A 20,000-nucleotide genomic window follows, 5' to 3' on the forward strand; every position below is an offset into this window, starting at 1 on the left:
ATTGGATTCCACACTCTCTCCTTTTTCTATTGTGGATCACGGATTTGTATTTTAAACCACCTGGGATACTATATCCTCTTGAAAATGAGAGTCGAGAACGCGAAATGGACATTCAGTGCCTTTTATCTCCACGACAATACATCGGCGGAATGCTTTAGCTATGAGCTAACGTGATAGCATCGTGCTTTAACTGCATATAGAAACAAAAAAATAAACCCCTGACTGGAAGGATAGATAGAAAATCAACAATACTATTAAACCGTGGACATGTAACTACACGGTTAATGCTTTCCAGGCTGGCGAAGGTTAACAATGCTGTGCTAACGACGCCATTGAAGCTAACTTAGCAACTTAGCAACCGGACCGCACAGAGCTATGCTAAAAATATTAGCTCTCCACCTACGCCAGCCAGCCCTCATCTGCTCATCAACACCCGTGCTCACCTGCGTTCCAGCAATCAACGGAAGGACGAAGGACTTAACCTGATGCGTTTGGCGGCCCGGAGACGTAGGAAGTCAAGGTGAGGTCGCGGCTAGCGCGTCTGCTCTCCAACAAAGTCCTCCTGGTTGTGTTGCTGTAGTCCGCTGCTAATACACCGATCCCACCTACAACTGTCTTCTTTGCAGCCTTCATTGTTCATTAAACAAATTGCAAAAGATGTCCAGAATACTGTGGAATTATGAAATGAAAACAGAGCTTTTTGTATAGGATCCTACGGGGTACCATAACTTCCGTTAAACTGACTTCGTCACGCGCATACGTCATCATACCGCGACGTTTCAGCCGGATATTTCCCGGGAAATTTTAATTGTCACTTTATAAGTTAACCCGGCCGTATTGGCATGTGTTGCAATGTTAAGATTTCATCATTGATATATAAACTATCAGACTGCGTGGTCGGTAGTAGTGGCTTTCAGTAGGCCTTTAAATATAAGCCTGGTTGTGTTGTGGCTAATAGAGTATATATATGTCTTGTGTTTATTTACTGTTTTAGTCATTCCCAGCTGAATATCAGGTCCCACCCGCCTCTCACAGCATCTTCCCTATCTGAATCGCTTCCACTGCCCTCTAGTCCTTCACTCTCACTTTCCTCATCCACGAATCTTTCATCCTCGCTCAAATTAATGGGGAAATCGTCACTTTCTCGGTCCGAATCGCTCTCGCTGCTGCTGGCCATGATTGTAAACAATATGCGGATGTGAGGAGCTCCACAGCCTGCGACGTCACGCTACTTCCTGTACAGGCAAGGCTTTTTTTTAATCAGCGACCAAAAGTTGCGAACTTTATCGTCGATGTTCTCTACTAAATCCTTTCAGCAAAAATATGGCAATATCGCGAAATGATCAAGTATGACACATAGAATGGATCTGCTATCCCCGTTTGAATAAGAAAATGTCATTTCATTAGGCCTTTAAATATAAGCCTGGTTGTGTTGTGGCTAATAGAGTATATATATGTCTTGTGTTTATTTACTGTTTTAGTCATTCCCAGCTGAATATCAGGTCCCACCCGCCCAGGGCCGGCCCGTGGCATAGGCCGTATAGGCAAATGCTGAGGGCGCCGTCCATCTGGGGGCGCCACGCCAGTGCCACAAATGTTGGAGGAAAAAAATAAAAAAGTTGGTACTATTATTTCTAAATACATAAAATAATCCCACGTTAATTTAAATGCAAAGTAAAGCCTATTTAATAGAAATATTATTTGTTACAACATTACGCCCCCCCCTCTCCCCCCGCACGGTGCGCCCCCTCCCTTCCCGTATCATGACTCTTTTTGGACGTCCCACATCAAAAAATCAACACAAGATGTCAAAACGGCCAAAACTGTCAGGTGCCCAGGGAAGAAAAAAGAGAAAAGAAGAGGAGAAACGAGAAAAAGACAGAGGTAGCAGGTAGGTAACGTTAGCCTACATGAAATTATTTGTCTGTTACAGAATGTGATAGTAACCTTTAGCATTAAGCTAATGTTACATGATTCGGCAATTACTAATCAATAAATAGCTAGTTCTGTTTTAACGTCGGGTTAATATTGTGGAGGGGACTAAAATGTTATGGAAAATAATAATGTAACGTTAGGTAATTACAGTACTCCCTGGTGTACATTCATTTGTAAGTCATTCTAGTTAATGCAATATTAAAAAGCACAAATAGAGAACTCTGTTGGATCCCCTTTTTTTGTAATATAGTTGTTAAAGTCATACTGGTTTGATATCTTGTTTTGTGCTGCGCCTTATTTATATTGTATTTTTAATTTATTTTATGCAACTTGTTGACACGTTTTATTTTGTGTTTATGTATGTAAAAAATATTGTATTTCATATATTCATTTTTTGTATTCATTTATTTATCCATAGTTTTTTTTAATCTTGTTAACAATTCTGATTGTTAATTTGCTTTCTTTAAGTAAAAAAAAAAAGGTCAAAGACAAAGCTATTCGGTTTCTTGTGAGTATATACACTTCACTGCCGATGTGGGGGGGGCGCCACCTAAAATCTTGCCTAGGGCGCCAGATTGGTTAGGGCCGGGCCTGCACCCGCCTCTCACAGCATCTTCCCTATCTGAATCGCTTCCACTGCCCTCTAATCCTTCACTCTCACTTTCCTCATCCACGAATCTTTCATCCTTGCTCAAATTAATGGGGAAATCGTCGCTTTCTCGGTCCGAATCGCTCTCGCTGCTGCTGCTGGCCATGATTGTAAACAATGTGCGGAAGTGAGGAGCTCCACAACCTGTGACGTCACGCTACTTCCTGTACAGGCAAGGCTTTTTTTTAAATCAGCGAGCAAAAGTTGCGAACTTTATCGTCGATGTTCTCTACTAAATCCTTTCAGCAAAAATATGGCGATCAAGTATGACACATAGAATGGATCTGCTATCCCCGTTTGAATAAGAAAATGTCATTTCAGTAGGCCTTTAATGTGAAGGCACTGTTCAGTGATTGTGTATTTGTTGTATTTTAATAGAAACAGTGACAAGAGAAAATCACCGATCATTTTCTGGCAAAACCATCACCAATCTGCCATTTAATAGCTCTGTGCCAGTGAGGGAATATGATGTATTATTGGCATATTTTCCCAGTGATAATACGACTGCTGCAGCTTATGACGCACCGTCATTTTCCATTAGTGCACCTCTCCATGTCCTGTTACCAACAGAAAGAAATCAAGTCCTTGCTGGTGATGATGTATAGAATATATCTACCTCTACATAATGAGTTCACCGTGCTCACTTTTTTCTCTTCAATGCACACTGCGCTTTATTGTGTCTTTTTGACGGACAGCGTGTGCATCTCTCGGCTCGGCGGGTTTTCGGCCTATTCTGGGAAAAAAAGCCTTGTTTTGTTTGTTCCATGGTGATAAAAGCGCCTCTCCTTTCCCGGCGTTTCCGCTCGCATGTGAGCAACAAATGAAAGTAGGCCGGTCTTCTAGACGTGCCGCTGCTTTGGGTATTAACAGCAAACCGTACGAACACGACTTAGCACACAAAATATCAAGAGAGGCCCCCGTATGGGGCTGCAGAGCATTCCTTCTGCTTGTGGAAAAAAAAAAAAAAAAAAAAAGGGCGAAAAGTGACCATCAGCTGCAGGAAAAGAATGCCTGTTGCAACAGCAGCCGTTACGCAATGTGTACCTGAAGCCCGGGATCATCTTGGCGAACCCGATGACCTTCTGGATGCTGTAGGACACCAAGTCGGCCAGGTGGGGCAGCATGGACAGCTTGGTGTCCTCCTCGCTGGAGTCCGGACTGCTGGCGCCGTCCTGGTACATCATCAGCAGGTTGCTGAAGTTCATCTTGGTGTCCACCGACTCTGCTCGACAGGGACAACGGGAGTCAGGCCACGAAAAGGAAGCGCTTGAAAAGGACCAGCAAATATACGGGAACAAAAGTATCAACTCAACACTTTTGTTTTTGCTCCCATTTTTTTGTGAGATTTAAAACTTTTACACAGAAGACCTATTCCTCTCCAATATTGTGCACAAATCTGTGTTAGTGAGCATTTCTTCCTTGCCAAGATAATCCAGCCCACTTCACAGGCGTGGCATATCAAGATGCTGATTAAACAGCATGATTATTGCTCAACTGTGCCTTCGGCCAGTGTTTTTCAACCACTGTGCCGCGGTACACTGAGATACAGTCTGTTGTGTCGTGGGAGATGATCTAATTTCACCTATTTGGGTTAAAAATATGTTTTGCAAAGCAGTAATTATAGTCTGCAAATGATGTGTTGTTGTCTAGAGCTGGGCAGAGTAACCGTGTAATACTCTTCCATATCAGTAGGTGGCAGCAGGTAGCTAATTGCTTTGTAGATGTCGGAAACAGCTGGAAAGGTATGCTTAAATCAGGGGTGTCCAAAGTTTTCATTTTTTAACGGCACATTTTAAAAATACGATTGAAAAAAAATAAAAAACATTAAAAGTGGTATTTAAAGAGCAAACTGGTGAAATGTAACAAGAAAATGTAGCAATGTTGACTCTAATAACACAAAGCTGCCATGCAGGCTGTTTCTGTCTTTACAAAATAATAATGAATCAAAATCAATGTCATTATGAATTATTGACCTATTCAAGGCTCCAATTACGTCACATTAAATATTTTGAGATATTTTTGGGGGGAAAATGTTGCATATTTTGTGTTTGCCATGTTAAAAAAACGAGCTGTTTTTTTTTTAAAGAAGGGCCTAAAACAAAAAAACAAAAAACATAAACAACAATACAACTTATAATTGACGGATAGATCTCAAGTTGATCTCGAGATTATTGTGTTAAAAGTAAACAGTAAAAAAAAATAATTATAATTTATTTTTTAACACTTTAATGAGTAGGACCCTTTTGTATCCCCTACAATTTTAGTGTGATTAGTTTTTAAGTGTCATTGCTCAAAAAATAATAATGAATTAAAATCAATGGTGTTATTGACCTTTTTAAGGCTCCAATTATTATATACTCTCAAATATCCCACTTAAAAATTTTGTTGGGTGAATGTATTGCATATTTTGTGTTTTTTTCATTAAAAAAAAGGGTTTTCTTTGACAAAAAGAGCATACAATTTAAATCTTTAAAACATGTTATATTGACAGATATACCTAATGTTGATCTAGAGATTTAAAAACTTGAATAATAACACAAATAATAATACTGAATAATGACACATTTTTTATATTTTTTGGACCAAAACCCTTTGGGGTCCCCGGGATCAAGCCTGAGTGGAAGCCTAAATGTATATTTTTTATACATATATCGTATTGGTTTTTAAAATAAAAAATATCAAAATGGCCCCCGCTAGCTTGGATTTTTCAATGTGCGGCCCTCAGTGGAAAAAGTTTGGACACCCCTGGCTTAAACCAAAAATAAACAAAAAGGTGAGTGCCCCTAAGAAAAGGCATTGAAGATTAGGGAAGGCTATGCAGAACGAGACTAAAACTGAACTGGCCACAAAGTAAACAAAAACAGAATGCTGGACGACAGCAAAGACTTACTGTGGAGCAAAGACAATGTACATCCGAACATGACATGACAATCAACAATGTCCTCACAAAGAAGGATAAAAACTAGGGATGTCCAATAATGGCTTTTTGCCGATATCCGATATTGTCCAACTCTTTAATTACCGATACCGATATCAACCGATACCGATATCAACCGATATATGCAGTCGTGGAATTAACACATTATTATGCCTAATTTGGACAACCAGGTATGGTGAAGATAAGGTACTTTTTTAAAAAATTAGTAAAATAGGATAAATAAATTAAAAACATTTTCTTGGAATACAAAAGAAAATAAAACAATATAAAAACAGTTACATAGAAACTAGTAATGAATGAAAATGAGTAAAATGAAGTGTTAAAGGTTAGTACTATTAGTGGAGCAGCAGCACGCACAATCATGTGTGCTTACGGACTGTATCCCTTGCAGACTGTATTGATATATATTGATATATAATGTAGGAACCAGAATATTGATAACAGAAAGAAATAACCCTTTTGTGTGAATGAGGAGGGAGGTTTTTTGGGTTGGTGCACTAATTGTAAGTGTATCTTGTGTTTTTTATGTCGATTTAATAAAAAAAATAAAAAATAAAAAATAAAAAAAACGAGACTGATAATAAAAAAAACGATATCGATAATTTCCGATATTACATTTTAACGCATTTATCGGCCGATAATATCGGCAGACCGATATTATCAGTCTACCCCAGGGCAGCTGTGGCTACGAAAGTAGCTTACCACCACCAGGTGTGAATGAATGACGAGTTTTTAAACATGTAAAGCGACTTTGGGTACTTAGAAAAGCGCTATATAAATCCCAGGTATTATTATTATTATTATTATTAAAATGCACTTACGTTCGTTGTCCATAACATACGCCTGCCATTACCACAACCCCACACCTACCACGGGCCACTCCATTCACAACGTTGACATCATCAAAACGCTCTCCCGCACGATGCAGCTGTCTGCCATCTGCCCCGAACAGTGAAAACAGGGCTTCATCCGTGAAGGGAACACCTCTCCTACGTGCCGGACGCCATCAAATGCGAGCGTTTGCCCACTCAAGTTGGTTACAACGACGAACTGCAGTCAGGCCGAGACCCCGACGAAGGTTTCTCACAGTAATGCAGAAATTCTTTGGTTATGTAAACCAATTGTTGCAGCAGCTGTCCGGGTGGCTGGTCTCGGACGATCAAGGAGGTGCACTTGATGGATGTGTAGGGCCTCGGCTGGTGTGGTTACACATGGTCTGCGGTTTTTGAGGCGGGATGGATGTACTGCCAAATTCTGTGACACGCCTTCGGAGACAGTTTATGGTAAATAAATGAAGATTCAATTCACGGGCAACAGCTCTGGTGGACATTCCTGCAGTCCAGCATGCCAACTGCACGCTCCCTCAAAACGTGCGACACCTGTGGCGATGTGCTGTGGGATAACTGCACATTTCAGTGTGGCCGTTCATTGTGGGCTGGGATGGATTATCTTGGCAAAGGAGAAGTGCTCACTAACACTATTTTAGAGGAATACGTCTTTTGTGTATGGAGTAAAAGTTTCAGATCTTTGAGTTCAAGTCATAACAAATGGGAGCAAAAACAAAAGTGTGGCGTTTCAATTAGGGATAATGGCTTTTTTGCCGATATCCGATATTCCGATATTGTCCAACTCTTTAATTACCGATACCGATATCAACCGATATATGCAGTCGTGGAATTAACACATTATTATGCCTAATTTGGACAACCAGGTATGGTGAAGATAAGGTCCTTTTTTAAAAAAAATGAATGAAATAAAATAAGATAAATAAACTAAAAACATTTTCTTGAATAAAAAAGAAAGTAAAACAATATAAAAACAGTTACATAGAAACTAGTAATGAATGAAAATGAGTAAAATGAAGTGTTAAAGGTTAGTACTATTAGTGGAGCAGCAGCACGCACAATCATGTGTGCTTACGGACTGTATCCCTTGCAGACTGTATTGATATATATTGATATATAATGTAGGAAGCAGAATATTAATAACAGAAAGAAACAACCCTTTTGTGTGAATGAGTGTAAATGGGGGTGGGAGGTTTTTTGGGTTGCTGCACTAATTGTAAGTGTATCTTGTGTTTTTTATGTGGATTTAATTAAAAAAAAAAAATTTAAAAAAACAACAACAAAAAAAAACGATAACGATAATAAAAAAAATGATACCGATAATTTCCGATATTACATTTTAACGCATATATCGGCCGATAACATCTCTAGTTTCAATTGATGTTCAGTGTGTGCGTGCAGAGGTTAGACCGGGTGAAAAGAAGAGTAGATTAGGTCGTTATCAACCAGAGAAGTTGCTATTCTTATTCCTGTTTTTTTCATTTTGTTCCAAAAGGTCTGACAAAAAAACAAACCTTAAGAAACTCAAGCAATTTTTCCTGTTAGATATAAAATTAATCAAATTAATATGTTCTGAACACCCAAAAATATCAACACAAAAGTCATTTTTATAGATAATATTTACAATTTTACATTGAAGTGTCCCGATACAACTTTCAATACAATACCGATACTGGAGCAGAGTATGGGGCTATTAACAGTGATCCGATATAGAGATGTCCGATAATATTGGTCTACCGATATTATCGGCCGATAAATGCGTTAAAATGTAATATCGGAAATTATCGGTATCGGTTTTTTTATTATCAGTATCGTTTTTTTGGTTGGTTTTTTTATTAAATCCACATAAAAAACACAAGATACACTTACAATTAGTGCACCAACCCAAAAAACCTCCTCCCCCCATTTGCACTCATTCACACAAAAGGGTTGTTTCTTTCTGTTATTAATATTCTGCTTCCTACATTATATATCAATATATATCAATACAGTCTGCAAGGGATACAGTCCGTAAGCACACATGATTGTGCGTGCTGCTGCTCCACTAATAGTACTAACCTTTAACTGTTAATGTTACTCATTTTCATTCATTACTAGTTTCTATGTAACTGTTTTTATATTGTTGTACTTTCTTTTTTATTCAAGAAAATGTTTTTAATTTATTTATCTTATTTTACAAATGTTTTTAAAAAGTACCTTATCTTCACCATACCTGGTTGTCCAAACTAGGCATAATAATGTGTTAATTCCACGACTGCATATATCGGTTGATATCGGTATCGGTTGATATCGGTATCGGTAATTAAAGAGTTGGACAATATCGGAATATCGGATATCGGCAAAAAGCCATTATCGGACATCCCTAGTAATTACACATCAAAACCCTGCGGCTTATAGTCGGGTGCGGCTTATATATGGAGCAATCTGTATTTTCCCCTAAATTTAGCTGGTGCGGCTTATAGTCAGGTGCGGCTTATAGTCCGGAAATTACGGTATGTATATACATATATACACATATATACACAAATTTGGTTGAAATTATCCTTACTGGGCATGTCTTTAACGTCAGTTATAGTTTAGTGGTGGACTACCGTATTTTTCGGAGTATAAGTCGCACCGGCCAAAAATGCATAATAAAGAAGGAAAAAAACATATATAAGTCGCACTGGAGTATAAGTCACATTTTTTGTGGGAAATGTATTTGATAAAAGCCAACACCAAGAATAGACATTTGAGAGGCAATTTAAAATGTGTAAAGAATAGTGAACAACAGGCTGAATAAGTGTACGTTATATGAGGCATAAATAACCAACTGGTATGTTAACGTAACATATTATGGTAAGAGTCATTCAAATAAATATAACATATAGAACATGCTATACGTTTACCAAACAATCTGTCACTCCTAATCGCTAAATCCCATGAAATCTTATACGTCTAGTCTCTTACGTGAATGACATCAATAATATTATTGGATATTTTGCGGTAATGTGTTAATCATTTCACACATAAGTCGCTCCTGAGTATAAGTCGCACCCCCGGCCAAACTATGAAAATAACTGCGATTTATAGTCCGAAAAATACAGTAGTAACATTTTTAATTGAGAAATGGCATTAAGGAATTCAAGAAAAAAACGGGAATTTTGCCAGTTCAAACAACAACTTTGTTTTTGTCCTGATTAAGAGGAATGTTTAGACAGTGGAACACTTGAAGTGTGTTGAAAAATGTGGAAGGAGTGGTCGCCAAAAAAAGGGTCAAAAAAGTGTTAAAAAAAAAAAAGAGGGAATTCCTGGAATTTTTTTTAACTTAGAAAAATGATAGTTTGGATTTCCAAGATGAGTGAAATGTGTTGAAGGTGGAATGGTTTCAATGGGTTGGAAAATGTGGGAATTGTGCAACTTTGAAAAAATGTCCCATTCATGTCAATGGGAATTTCATGGAAATTTGGGAATTTCATGGAAATTTGGGAATTTCATGGAAATTTGGGAATTTCATGGAAATTTGGAAATTTCATGGAAATTTGGGAATTTTTGGGGAAAATGTTAAAAGACTTGAACATTCTCAACGAGTTGAAATGGTTGGTGTTGGAATTTTTCAAATCGGTCGAGAAATGAAGTACCGTATTTTTCGGAGTATAAGTCGCTCCGGAGTATAAGTCGCTCCGACCGAAAATGCGTAATAAATAAGGAAAAAAACATATATAAGTCGCACTGGAGTATAAGTCGCATTTTTTAGGGGAAATGTATTTGATAAAAGCCAACAGCAAGAATAGACATTTGAAAGGCAATTTAAAATGTGTAAAGAATAGTGAACAACAGGCTGAATAAGTGTACGTTATATGAGGCATAAATAACCAACTGCTATGTTAACGTAACATATTATGGTAAGAGTCATTCAAATAACTATAACATATAGAACATGCTATACGTTTACCAAACAATCTGTCACTCCTAATCGCTAAATCCCATGAAATCTTATACGTCTAGTCTCTTACGTGAATGACATCAATAATATTATTGGATATTTTACGCTAATGTGTTCATCATTTCACACATAAGTCGCTCCTGAGTATAAGTCGCACCCCCGGCCAAACTATGAAAAAAACTGCCACTTATAGTCCGAAAAATACGGTCTGTTTGTTGCATTTTGGTTGTGTTTCGGTTGATTGTAAAATATGTTGTCAATATTCAGTGTTTTATCCTTCATAGTTAATATTGTAAATCCCACATTGTTTATTGTCATGTACATTGTAGGTGTTTCATTCAGTAAAAAATAATGTAAAATTCCATTCCGTTTTTTAAGGCGGTCTGTCATAACGTTTTTAGCTTTCAATCATTATTGTGAGGTTTTGTATTAGTGTTCCTAAAATTAGATATACCGGCCCCCAGACACAGTTTTTTACCGTATTTTTCGGAGTATAAGTCGCACTGGAGTATAAATCGCATTTTTTGGGGGACATTTATTTGATAAAAGCCAACAGCAAGAATAGACATTTGAAAGGCAATTTAAAATGTCTAAAGAATAGTGAACAACAGGCTGAATAAGTGTACGTTATATGAGGCATAAATAACCAACTGGTATGTTAACGTAACATATTATGGTAAGAGTCATTCAAATAACTATAACATATAGAACATGCTATACGTTTACCAAACAATCTGTCACTCCTAATCGCTAAATCCCATGAAATCTTATACGTCTAGTCTCTTACGTGAATGACATCAATAATATTATTGGATATTACGTGAATGACATCAATAATATTATTTGATATTTTATGCTAATGTGTTAATCATTTCACACATAAGTCGCAACTGAGTATAAGTCGCACCCCCGGCCAAACTATGAAAAAAATTGTGACTTATAGTCCGAAAAATACGGTAGATGCGGGAAATTACGCTCAAAGGAAGACATGAAACTGCTACAGGAAAATACCAAAAAAATGCTTAAACCAAAACTAAACAAAAGGTGAGTGCCATTAAGAAAATTCAATGAAAGTTAGGGAAGGCTATGTAGAACAAAACTATAACTGAACTGGCTACAAAGTAAACAAAAACAGAATGCTGGAGGACAGCAAAAACTTACTGTGGAGCAAAGACGGCGTCCACAAAGTACATCCCAACATGACATGACAATCAACAATGTCCCCACAAAGAAGGATAAAAAACAACTGAAATATTCTTGATTGCTAAAACAAAGTACCGTATTTTTCGGAGTATAAGTCGCACCGGAGTATAAGTCGCACCTGCCGAAAATGCATAATAAATAAGGAAAAAAACATATATAAGTCGCACTGGAGTATAAGTCGCATTTTTTGGGGACATTTATTTGATAAAAGCCAACAGCAAGAATAGACATTTGAAAGGCAATTTAAAATGTGTAAAGAATAGTGAACAACAGGCTGAATAAGTGTACGTTATATGAGGCATAAATAACCAACTGGTATGTTAACGTAACATATTATGGTAAGAGTCATTCAAATAACTATAACATATAGAACATGCTATACGTTTACCAAACAATCTGTCACTCCTAATCGCTAAATCCCATGAAGTCTTATACGTCTAGTCTCTTACGTGAATGACATCAATAATATTATAATGTGTTAATCATTTCACATATAAGTCGCTCCTGAGTATAAGTCGCACCCCCGGCCAAACTATGAAAAAAAACTGCCACTTATAGTCCGAAAAATACGGTAGTCATTTTCTATATCGCACAGAGACAAATCCTCGATGTATGGAGTATATTCCATATATCGCCCCGCCCTAGTTTGAACGCCACCATACCCTCATGGAGGGACCTACCAGGCGAGTGGTTGAAGGAGTCTGAGGAGGCGTCAGACAGGGAGTGAAGGGAGGCGGCTCTGCTGGCACTGCGTGTAACTGGACCTTCACGCACTGGAGGCTGCACACACACACACACACACACACACACACACACACACACACACACACACACACACACACACACACACACACACACACACACACACACACTTTGAAACATGTACAATAAATGACATCAATATTTACAACAACATCCGCATGAGTCTTTTGTAACCAGCTCTGAAAATAAAAGTTGTAGGTGCACTCACTGTACAGCACATAGGACGCATTTTGTGCGGCCAGTGAAATCCGACGAGCACAAACATGTTGTGTAGTACTGTCACACTTACAAAGCAATGAGTGTTTGGCCTTGAGTATAAAAGTGTCATAACAAGTGCAGAAAAGGAAGGCACCTTGAGTGGCCATGGAGCTGCAAGAACAGCACTCAATAAATCCACCTTTATTTTATTCCTGCGGCGTGATTCATGCGACTGTGACTCACGCTCACTTTCAAGGCCAAACGCTCCTACATTGACTACAACTTTCCTTGACCTCATCTTTTGCCATTTTTCAAATTTGACTGGCTAAAAAAACACACAAAAAAAAACCAGGACGGCGTTTGTAGCGACTTTTCCTGGATAACTGAGCCACAGAAATGTAGTTCTTGGGACTGCACACTTCAATTTCACCTTCACTTGACCTCACCTCCCAAACACTCCTCGCACGGTGCGACTCGGGATGCAGGTACCGTGTTTTTCGGAGTATAAGTCGCACCGGAGTATAAGTCGCACCGGCCGAAAATGCATAATAAAGAAGGAAAAAAAACATATATAAGTCGCACCGGAGTATAAAGGCCTACTACTGTTGAAACTAGGGATGTCCGATAATATCGCGGCCGATAAATGCGTTAAAATGTAATATCGGAAATTATCGGTATCGTTTTTTTTATTATCTGTATCGTTTTTTTTGTTTTTGTTTTTTATTAAATCAACATAAAAAACACAAGATACACTTACAATTAGTGCACCAACCCAAAAAACCTCCCTCCCCCCATTTCTTTCTGTTATTAATATTCTGCTTCCTACATTATATATCAATATATATCAATACAGTCTGCAAGGGATACAGTCCGTAAGCACACATGATTGTGCGTGCTGCTGCTCCACTAATAGTACTAACCTTTAACACTTCATTTTACTCATTTTCATTCATTACTAGTTTCTCTGTAACTGTTTTTATATTGTTTTACTTTCTTTTTTATTCAAGAAAATGTTTTTAATTTATTTATCTTATCTTATTTTATTTAAAAAAACAACAACCTTATCTTCACCATACCTGGTTGTCCAAATTAGGCATAATAATGTGTTAATTCCACGACTGTATATATCGGTATCGGTTGATATCGGTATCGGTAATTAAAGAGTTGGACAATATCGGAATATCGGCAAAAAGCCATTATCGGACATACCTGGTCAACATTACAACTTTTTCTCGTTAGATTTCACCTCATTCCACTGTTTTAAAATGTTTTTTTTTATTTTTACAATACTATCGATTTTGCAATTTTTGCAGAATGTGTGGGGGGCCGGTAAACGATTAGCTGCGGGCCGCAAATGGCCCCCGGGCCGCACTTTGGACACCTCTGGTCTAGTCTCTTACGTGAATGAGCTAAATAATATTATTTGATATTTTACGCTAATGTGTTAATCATTTCACACAAGTCGCTCCTGAGTATAAGTCGCACCAAACTATGAAAAAAACTGCCACTTATAGTCTGAAAAATACGGTATATTCATACTTGAGATTAGAGATGTCCGATAATATCGGTCTGCCGATATTATCGGCCGATAAATGCGTTAAAATGTAATATTGGAAATTATCGGTATCGTTTTTTTATTATCAGTATCGTTTTGTTTTTTTTTGTTTTTTTTTAAAAATTAAATCCACATAAAAAACACAAGATACACTTACAATTAGTGCACCAACCCAAAAAACCTCCCTCCCCCATTTACACTCATTCACACAAAAGGGTTGTTTCCTTCTGTTATTAATATTCTGCTTCCTACATTATATATCAATATATATCAATACAGTCTGCAAGGGATACAGTCCGTAAGCACACATGATTGTGCGTGCTGCTGCTCCACTAATAGTACTAACCTTTAACACTTCATTTTACTCCTTTTCATTCATTACTAGTTTCTATGTAACTGTTTTTATATTGTTTTACTTTCTTTTTTTATTCAAGAAAATGTTTTTAATTTATTTATCTTATTTTACTAATTTTTTTAAAAAGTACCTTATCTTCACCATACCTGGTTGTCCAAATCAGGCATAATAATGTGGTAATTCCACGACTGCATATATCGGTTGATATCGGTATCGGTTGATATCGGTATCGGTAATTAAAGAGTTGGACAATATCGGAATATCGGATATCGGCAAAAAGCCATTATCGGACATCCCTAGTTTTTATAAATTTTTGCAATATTATCAATTTTGCAATTTTTGCAGAATGTGTGGGGGGCCGGTAAACAATTAGCTGCGGGCCACAAATGGCCCCCGGGCCGCACTTTGGACACCCCTGCTCTAGTCTCTTACGTGAATGAGCTAAATAATATTATTTGATATTTTACGCTAATGTGTTAATCATTTCACACATAAGTCGCTCCTGAAAATAAGTACTATGAAAAAAACTGCGAAAAATATGGTAGCTATATATTGATGACATGCAGGGTATGAAGTCCACTTTGGGGCGAGAGAGGACTCACCCTAAAGCGTGAGAAGTCTGCATAGGAGGCATCGTAGGTCTTGTGGTGAGCGTCCACCAGGGAAGTGATGATCTGGGCCTGCTCGTCATTGAGCCGAGGCCTCGACGCCTCCTTGGCCGCCTCCTCCTCCTTCCTCTTCATTATCATGTCCTTCTTCCTTTGGACCTCTTCATCTGTGAGGATGACTGGAAGACCAGGACAAACATGTCTTTAAACACAGTGCTTGTTGATAAACCTGGTAGTCCTTTTCATTGTAAAAGTCAACTTTATCCTTTGCACAACTAATGATGAGGCATTCGCACACCTAACTAAATGCATGACAACTTGTTTTTTTCGACAGCCTCGTCTATGAATGTTCTCATTCTTCCAGGTCATTGTCATCTCAGAGCATTCAATCCATCACAACTGGACTGTTTGGTTTGTCTTAGGCTATGTCTACACCAGGGGTCACCAACGCGGTGCCCGCGGGCACCAGGTAGCCGGTAAGGACCAGATGAGTAGCCCGCTGGCCTGTTCTAAAAATAGCTCAAATAGCAGCACTTACCAGTGAGCTGCCTCTATTTTTTACATTTTATTTATTTACTAGCAAGCTGGTCTCGCTTTGCCCGACATTTTTAATTCTAAGAGACAAAACTCAAATAGAATTTGAAAATCCAAGAAAATATTTTAAAGACTTGGTCTTCACTTGTTTAAATAAATTCATTATTTTTTTTATTTTGCTTCTTATAACTTTCAAAAAGAAAATTTTAGAGAAAAAATACAACCTTAAAAATGATTTTAGGATTTTTAAACACATATACCTTTTTACCTTTTAAATTCCTTCCTCTTCTTTCCTGACAATTTAAATCAATGTTCAAGTAAATTATTTTTTTTTATTGTAAAGAATAATAAATACATTTTAATTTAATTCTTGATTTTAGCTTCTGTTTTTTCGACGAAGAATATTTGTGAAATATTTCTTCAAACTTATTATGATAAAAATTCCAAAAAAACATTCTGGCAAATCTAGAAAATCTGTAGAATCAAATTTAAATCTTATTTCAAAGTCTTTTGAATTTCTTTAAACATTTTTGTTCTGGAAAATCTAGAAGAAATAATGATTTGTCTTTGTTAGAAATATAGCTTGGTCCAATTTGTTATATATTCTAACAAAGTGCAGATTGGATTTTAACTTATTTAAAACATGTCATCACAATTCTAAAATTAATCTTAATCAGGAAAAATTACTAATGATGTTCCATAAATTATTTTTTTAATTTTTTCAAAAAGATTCGAATGAGCTAGTTTTTCTCTTCTTTTTTTCCGGTTGAATTTTGAATTTTAAATAGTCGAAATTGAAGATAAACTATGTTTAAAAATTTAATTGTCATTTTTTCCGTGTTTTCTCCTCTTTTAAACCGTTCAATTAAGTGTAAATATCATTAATTATTAATAATAACATAGAGTTAAAGGTAAATTGAGCAAATTGGCTATTTCTGGCAATTTATTTAAGTGTGTATCAAACTGGTAGCCCTTCGCATTAATCACTACCCAAGAAGTAGCTCTTGCTTTCAAAAAGGTTGGTGACCCCTGGTCTACACTAAGCCGGATAACTCCTTAAACGAATAATAATTTAGCCTGTGTCAGCCACACTAAACCATCGTTTAAGGTTCCCCTCCTTGGATACGTTTTTACACGGGTAAGTGCGCTGTGTATTTCTTGAATCTCTGGACGAAACTAAAACTGAACTGGCTACAAAGTAAACAAAAACAGAATGCTGGACGACAGCAAAGACTTACTGTGGAGCAAAGACAATGTACATCCGAACATGACATGACAATTAACAATGTCCCCACAAAGAAGGATAAAAACAAAAACTGCTACAGGCCACCAAAATAGGAGCGCAAGACAAGAAGTAAAACACTACACACAGGAAAACAGCAAAAAAGTGCAAATAAGTCAGGGTGTGATGTGACAGGTGGTGACAGTACACCTACTTTGAGACAAGAGCGAGAGATATTCGGAGCGAGAAAGCGACGATTACCCCATTAATTTGAGCGAGGATGAAAGATTCGTGGATGAGAAACGTTAGAGTGAAGGACTAGAGTGCAGTTCAAGAGATATCTTTTTTCGCTCTGACCGTAACTTAGGTACAAGCTGGCTCATTGGATTCCACACTCTCTCCTTTTTCTATTGTGGATCACGGATTTGTACTTTAAACCACCTGGGATACTATATCCTCTTGAAAATGAGAGTCGAGAAGGCGAAATGGACATTCACAGTGACTTTTATCTCCACGACAATACATCGACGAAGCTCTTTAGCATGAGCTAACGTGATAGCATCTGTCTCAAATGCAGATAGAAACAAAATAAATAAATCCCTGACTGGAAGGATAGACAGAAGATCAACAATACTACTATCAGGAGACACCGAACCAAACACTGGACCTGTAACTACACGGTTAATACTGTGCCGCCTGTCGAAGCCTGGCAATGCTGTTGCTAATGACGCTAACTTAGCAACGGGACATCGTCAGAGCTATGATAAAAACATTAGCGCTCCACCTACGCCAGCCAGCCCTCATCTGCTCATCAACACCCGTGCTCACCTGCGTTCCAGCGATCGACGATGCGGTCGGCGGCACGGAGACGTAGGAAGTCAAGGTGAGGTCGCCGGCGCTAGCGTCTGCTATCCAACAAAGTGTGTTGTTGTTGTGTTGCTGCAGCCAGCCGCTAATACACCGATCCCACCTACAACTTTCTTCTTTGCAGTCTTCATTGTTCATTAAACAAATTGCAAAAGATTCACCAACACAGATGTCCAGAATACTGTGGAATTTTGTCGAAGAAAACCGAGCTCTGTGTATTGTGTCCAATAGGGTCCAAACACTTCCGTGGACCTCCAAAGGCGTTTTGAACCGGAAGTTCCCCGGGAAATTTAAAATGTCACTTTATAAGTTAACCCGGCCGTATTGGCATGTGTTGCAATGTTAAGATTTCATCATTGATATATAAACTATCAGACTGCGTGGTCGCTAGTAGTGGCTTTCAGTAGGCCTTTAAGCACATTTACAGATTTGTGGGACAATTTTCCAGATACCTTTCAGGCAATGACAATGGCTGTCCGATAGTTCCTAAATGGTGAATTGTTGCAAAAAAGCTCCTATATTAAAGCTGACGAATGGAACAATTCCCAGAACATTTCCCCTGCTGTGTTGACGCTGCCATCATGTTCTGAAACATTCTAGTGTCTGGTATTAAAGGCCTACTGAAAGCCACTACTAGCGACCACGCAGTCTGATAGTTTATATATCAATGATGAAATCTTAACATTGCAACACATGCCAATACGGCCGGGTTAACTTATAAAGTGACATTTAAAACTTCCCGGGAAATATCCGGCTGAAACGTCTATGTATGATGACGTATGCGCGTGACGCAGTCAGAGTAACGGAAGTTATGGTACCCCGTAGAATCCTATACAAAAAGCTCTGTTTTCATTTCATAATTCCACAGTATTCTGGACATCTTTTGCAATTTGTTTAATGAACAATGAAGGCTGCAAAGAAGACAGTTGTAGGTGGGATCGGTGTATTAGCAGCGGACTACAGCAACACAACCAGGAGGACTTTGTTGGAGAGCAGACGCGCTAGCTGCGCTAGCCGCCGACCTCACCTTGACTTCCTACGTCTCCGGGCCGCCAAACGCATCGGGTGAAGTCCTTCGTCCTTCTGCCGATCGCTGGAACGCAGGTGAGCACGGGTGTTGATGAGCAAATGAGGGCTGGCTGGCGTAGGTGGAGAGCTAATGTTTTTAGCATAGCTCTGTGCGGTCCGGTTGCTAAGTTAGCTTCAATGGCGTCGTTAGCACAGCATTGTTAACCTTCGCCAGGCTGGAAAGCATTAACCGTGTATTTACATGTCCACGGTTTAATAGTATTGTTGATCTTCTGTCTATCCTTCCAGTCAGGGGTTTATTTTTTTTGTTTCTATATGCAGTTAAAGCACGATGCTATCACGTTAGCTCGTAGCTAAAGCATTTCGCCGATGTATTGTCGTGGAGATAAAAGGCACTGAATGTCCATTTCGCGTTCTCGACTCTCATTTTCAAGAGGATATAGTATCCCAGGTGGTTTAAAATACAAATCTGTGATCCACAATAGAAAAAGGAGAGAGTGTGGAATCCAATGAGCCAGCTTGTACCTAAGTTACGGTCAGAGCGAAAAAAGATATGTCTTGCACTGCATTCTAGTCCGTCACTCTAACGTTCCTCATCCACGAATCTTTCATCCTCGCTCAAATTAATGGGGTAATCGTCACTTTCTCGGTCCGAATCTCTCTCGCTCCATTGTAAACAACGGGGAATTGTGAGGAATACTAGCTCCTGTGACGTCACGCTACTTCCGCTACAGGCAAGGCTTTTTTTTATCAGCGAGCAAAAGTTGCAAACTTTATCGTCGATTTTCTCTACTAAATCCTTTCAGCAAAAATATGGCAACATCGCGAAATGATCAAGTATGACACATAGAATGGATCTGCTATCCCCGTTTAAATTAAAAAAAATCATTTCAGTAGGCCTTTAAAGCTCAAAGTTTGACCTCAGAAGTGGGGTTGCCTCGACACACGGGTCAACATGCTTTACTAAACACCAACTGTTATCTTTTCGGATACGCTGGGAACTGACAAGCTTCTGCCTGTAAAATACGAGCAGGAGCAAAACGTCTTTGCAGGGGAACGGGCGGAAGTGAGCACTCGTCTAAAGATTATACAACTTTGAGGAAACACAAGTGGATCTGGGTAGGTTTTTGCCAGATCCTTCACTTTGTGTGAGTGAAGAATGCACTAGAGAGAAGAGAAAGAGATGATACAGTATTATCTGCTTACAGATGCTACCTGGTGGTTGTTTGAGCACACTGCAGTTACTCCTGGATGGTCCCAATCCTTAAAGACCTACTGAAAGCCACTACTAGCGACCACGCAGTCTGATAGTTTATATATCAATGATGAAATCTTAACATTGCAACACATGCCAATACGGCCGGGTTAACTTATA

The 20,000-nt window shown here is 38.4% G+C and overlaps 1 protein-coding gene across 5 annotated transcripts in view; it reads right to left on the reverse strand.

Moving 5' to 3' along the window:
• LOC133653269 (vitamin D3 receptor A) overlaps nucleotides 1-20,000 on the reverse strand; it is a 181,781-nt gene that overhangs the window by 11,816 nt on the left and 149,965 nt on the right. For all 5 annotated transcript variants that reach the window (XM_062052367.1, XM_062052366.1, XM_062052364.1 and 2 more), the window contains 3 exons: nucleotides 14,968-15,152; nucleotides 12,176-12,275; nucleotides 3,629-3,806 (listed from right to left, as the gene is read on the reverse strand). In XM_062052367.1, the coding sequence (XP_061908351.1) occupies nucleotides 3,629-3,806; nucleotides 12,176-12,275; nucleotides 14,968-15,152 (463 nt within the window). The remainder of the gene's footprint in view (nucleotides 1-3,628; nucleotides 3,807-12,175; nucleotides 12,276-14,967; nucleotides 15,153-20,000) is intronic.

The sequence above is a fragment of the Entelurus aequoreus genome, linkage group LG07 (genome assembly GCF_033978785.1).
Source record: "Entelurus aequoreus isolate RoL-2023_Sb linkage group LG07, RoL_Eaeq_v1.1, whole genome shotgun sequence".
Classification (NCBI taxonomy): Eukaryota; Metazoa; Chordata; class Actinopteri; order Syngnathiformes; family Syngnathidae; genus Entelurus; species Entelurus aequoreus.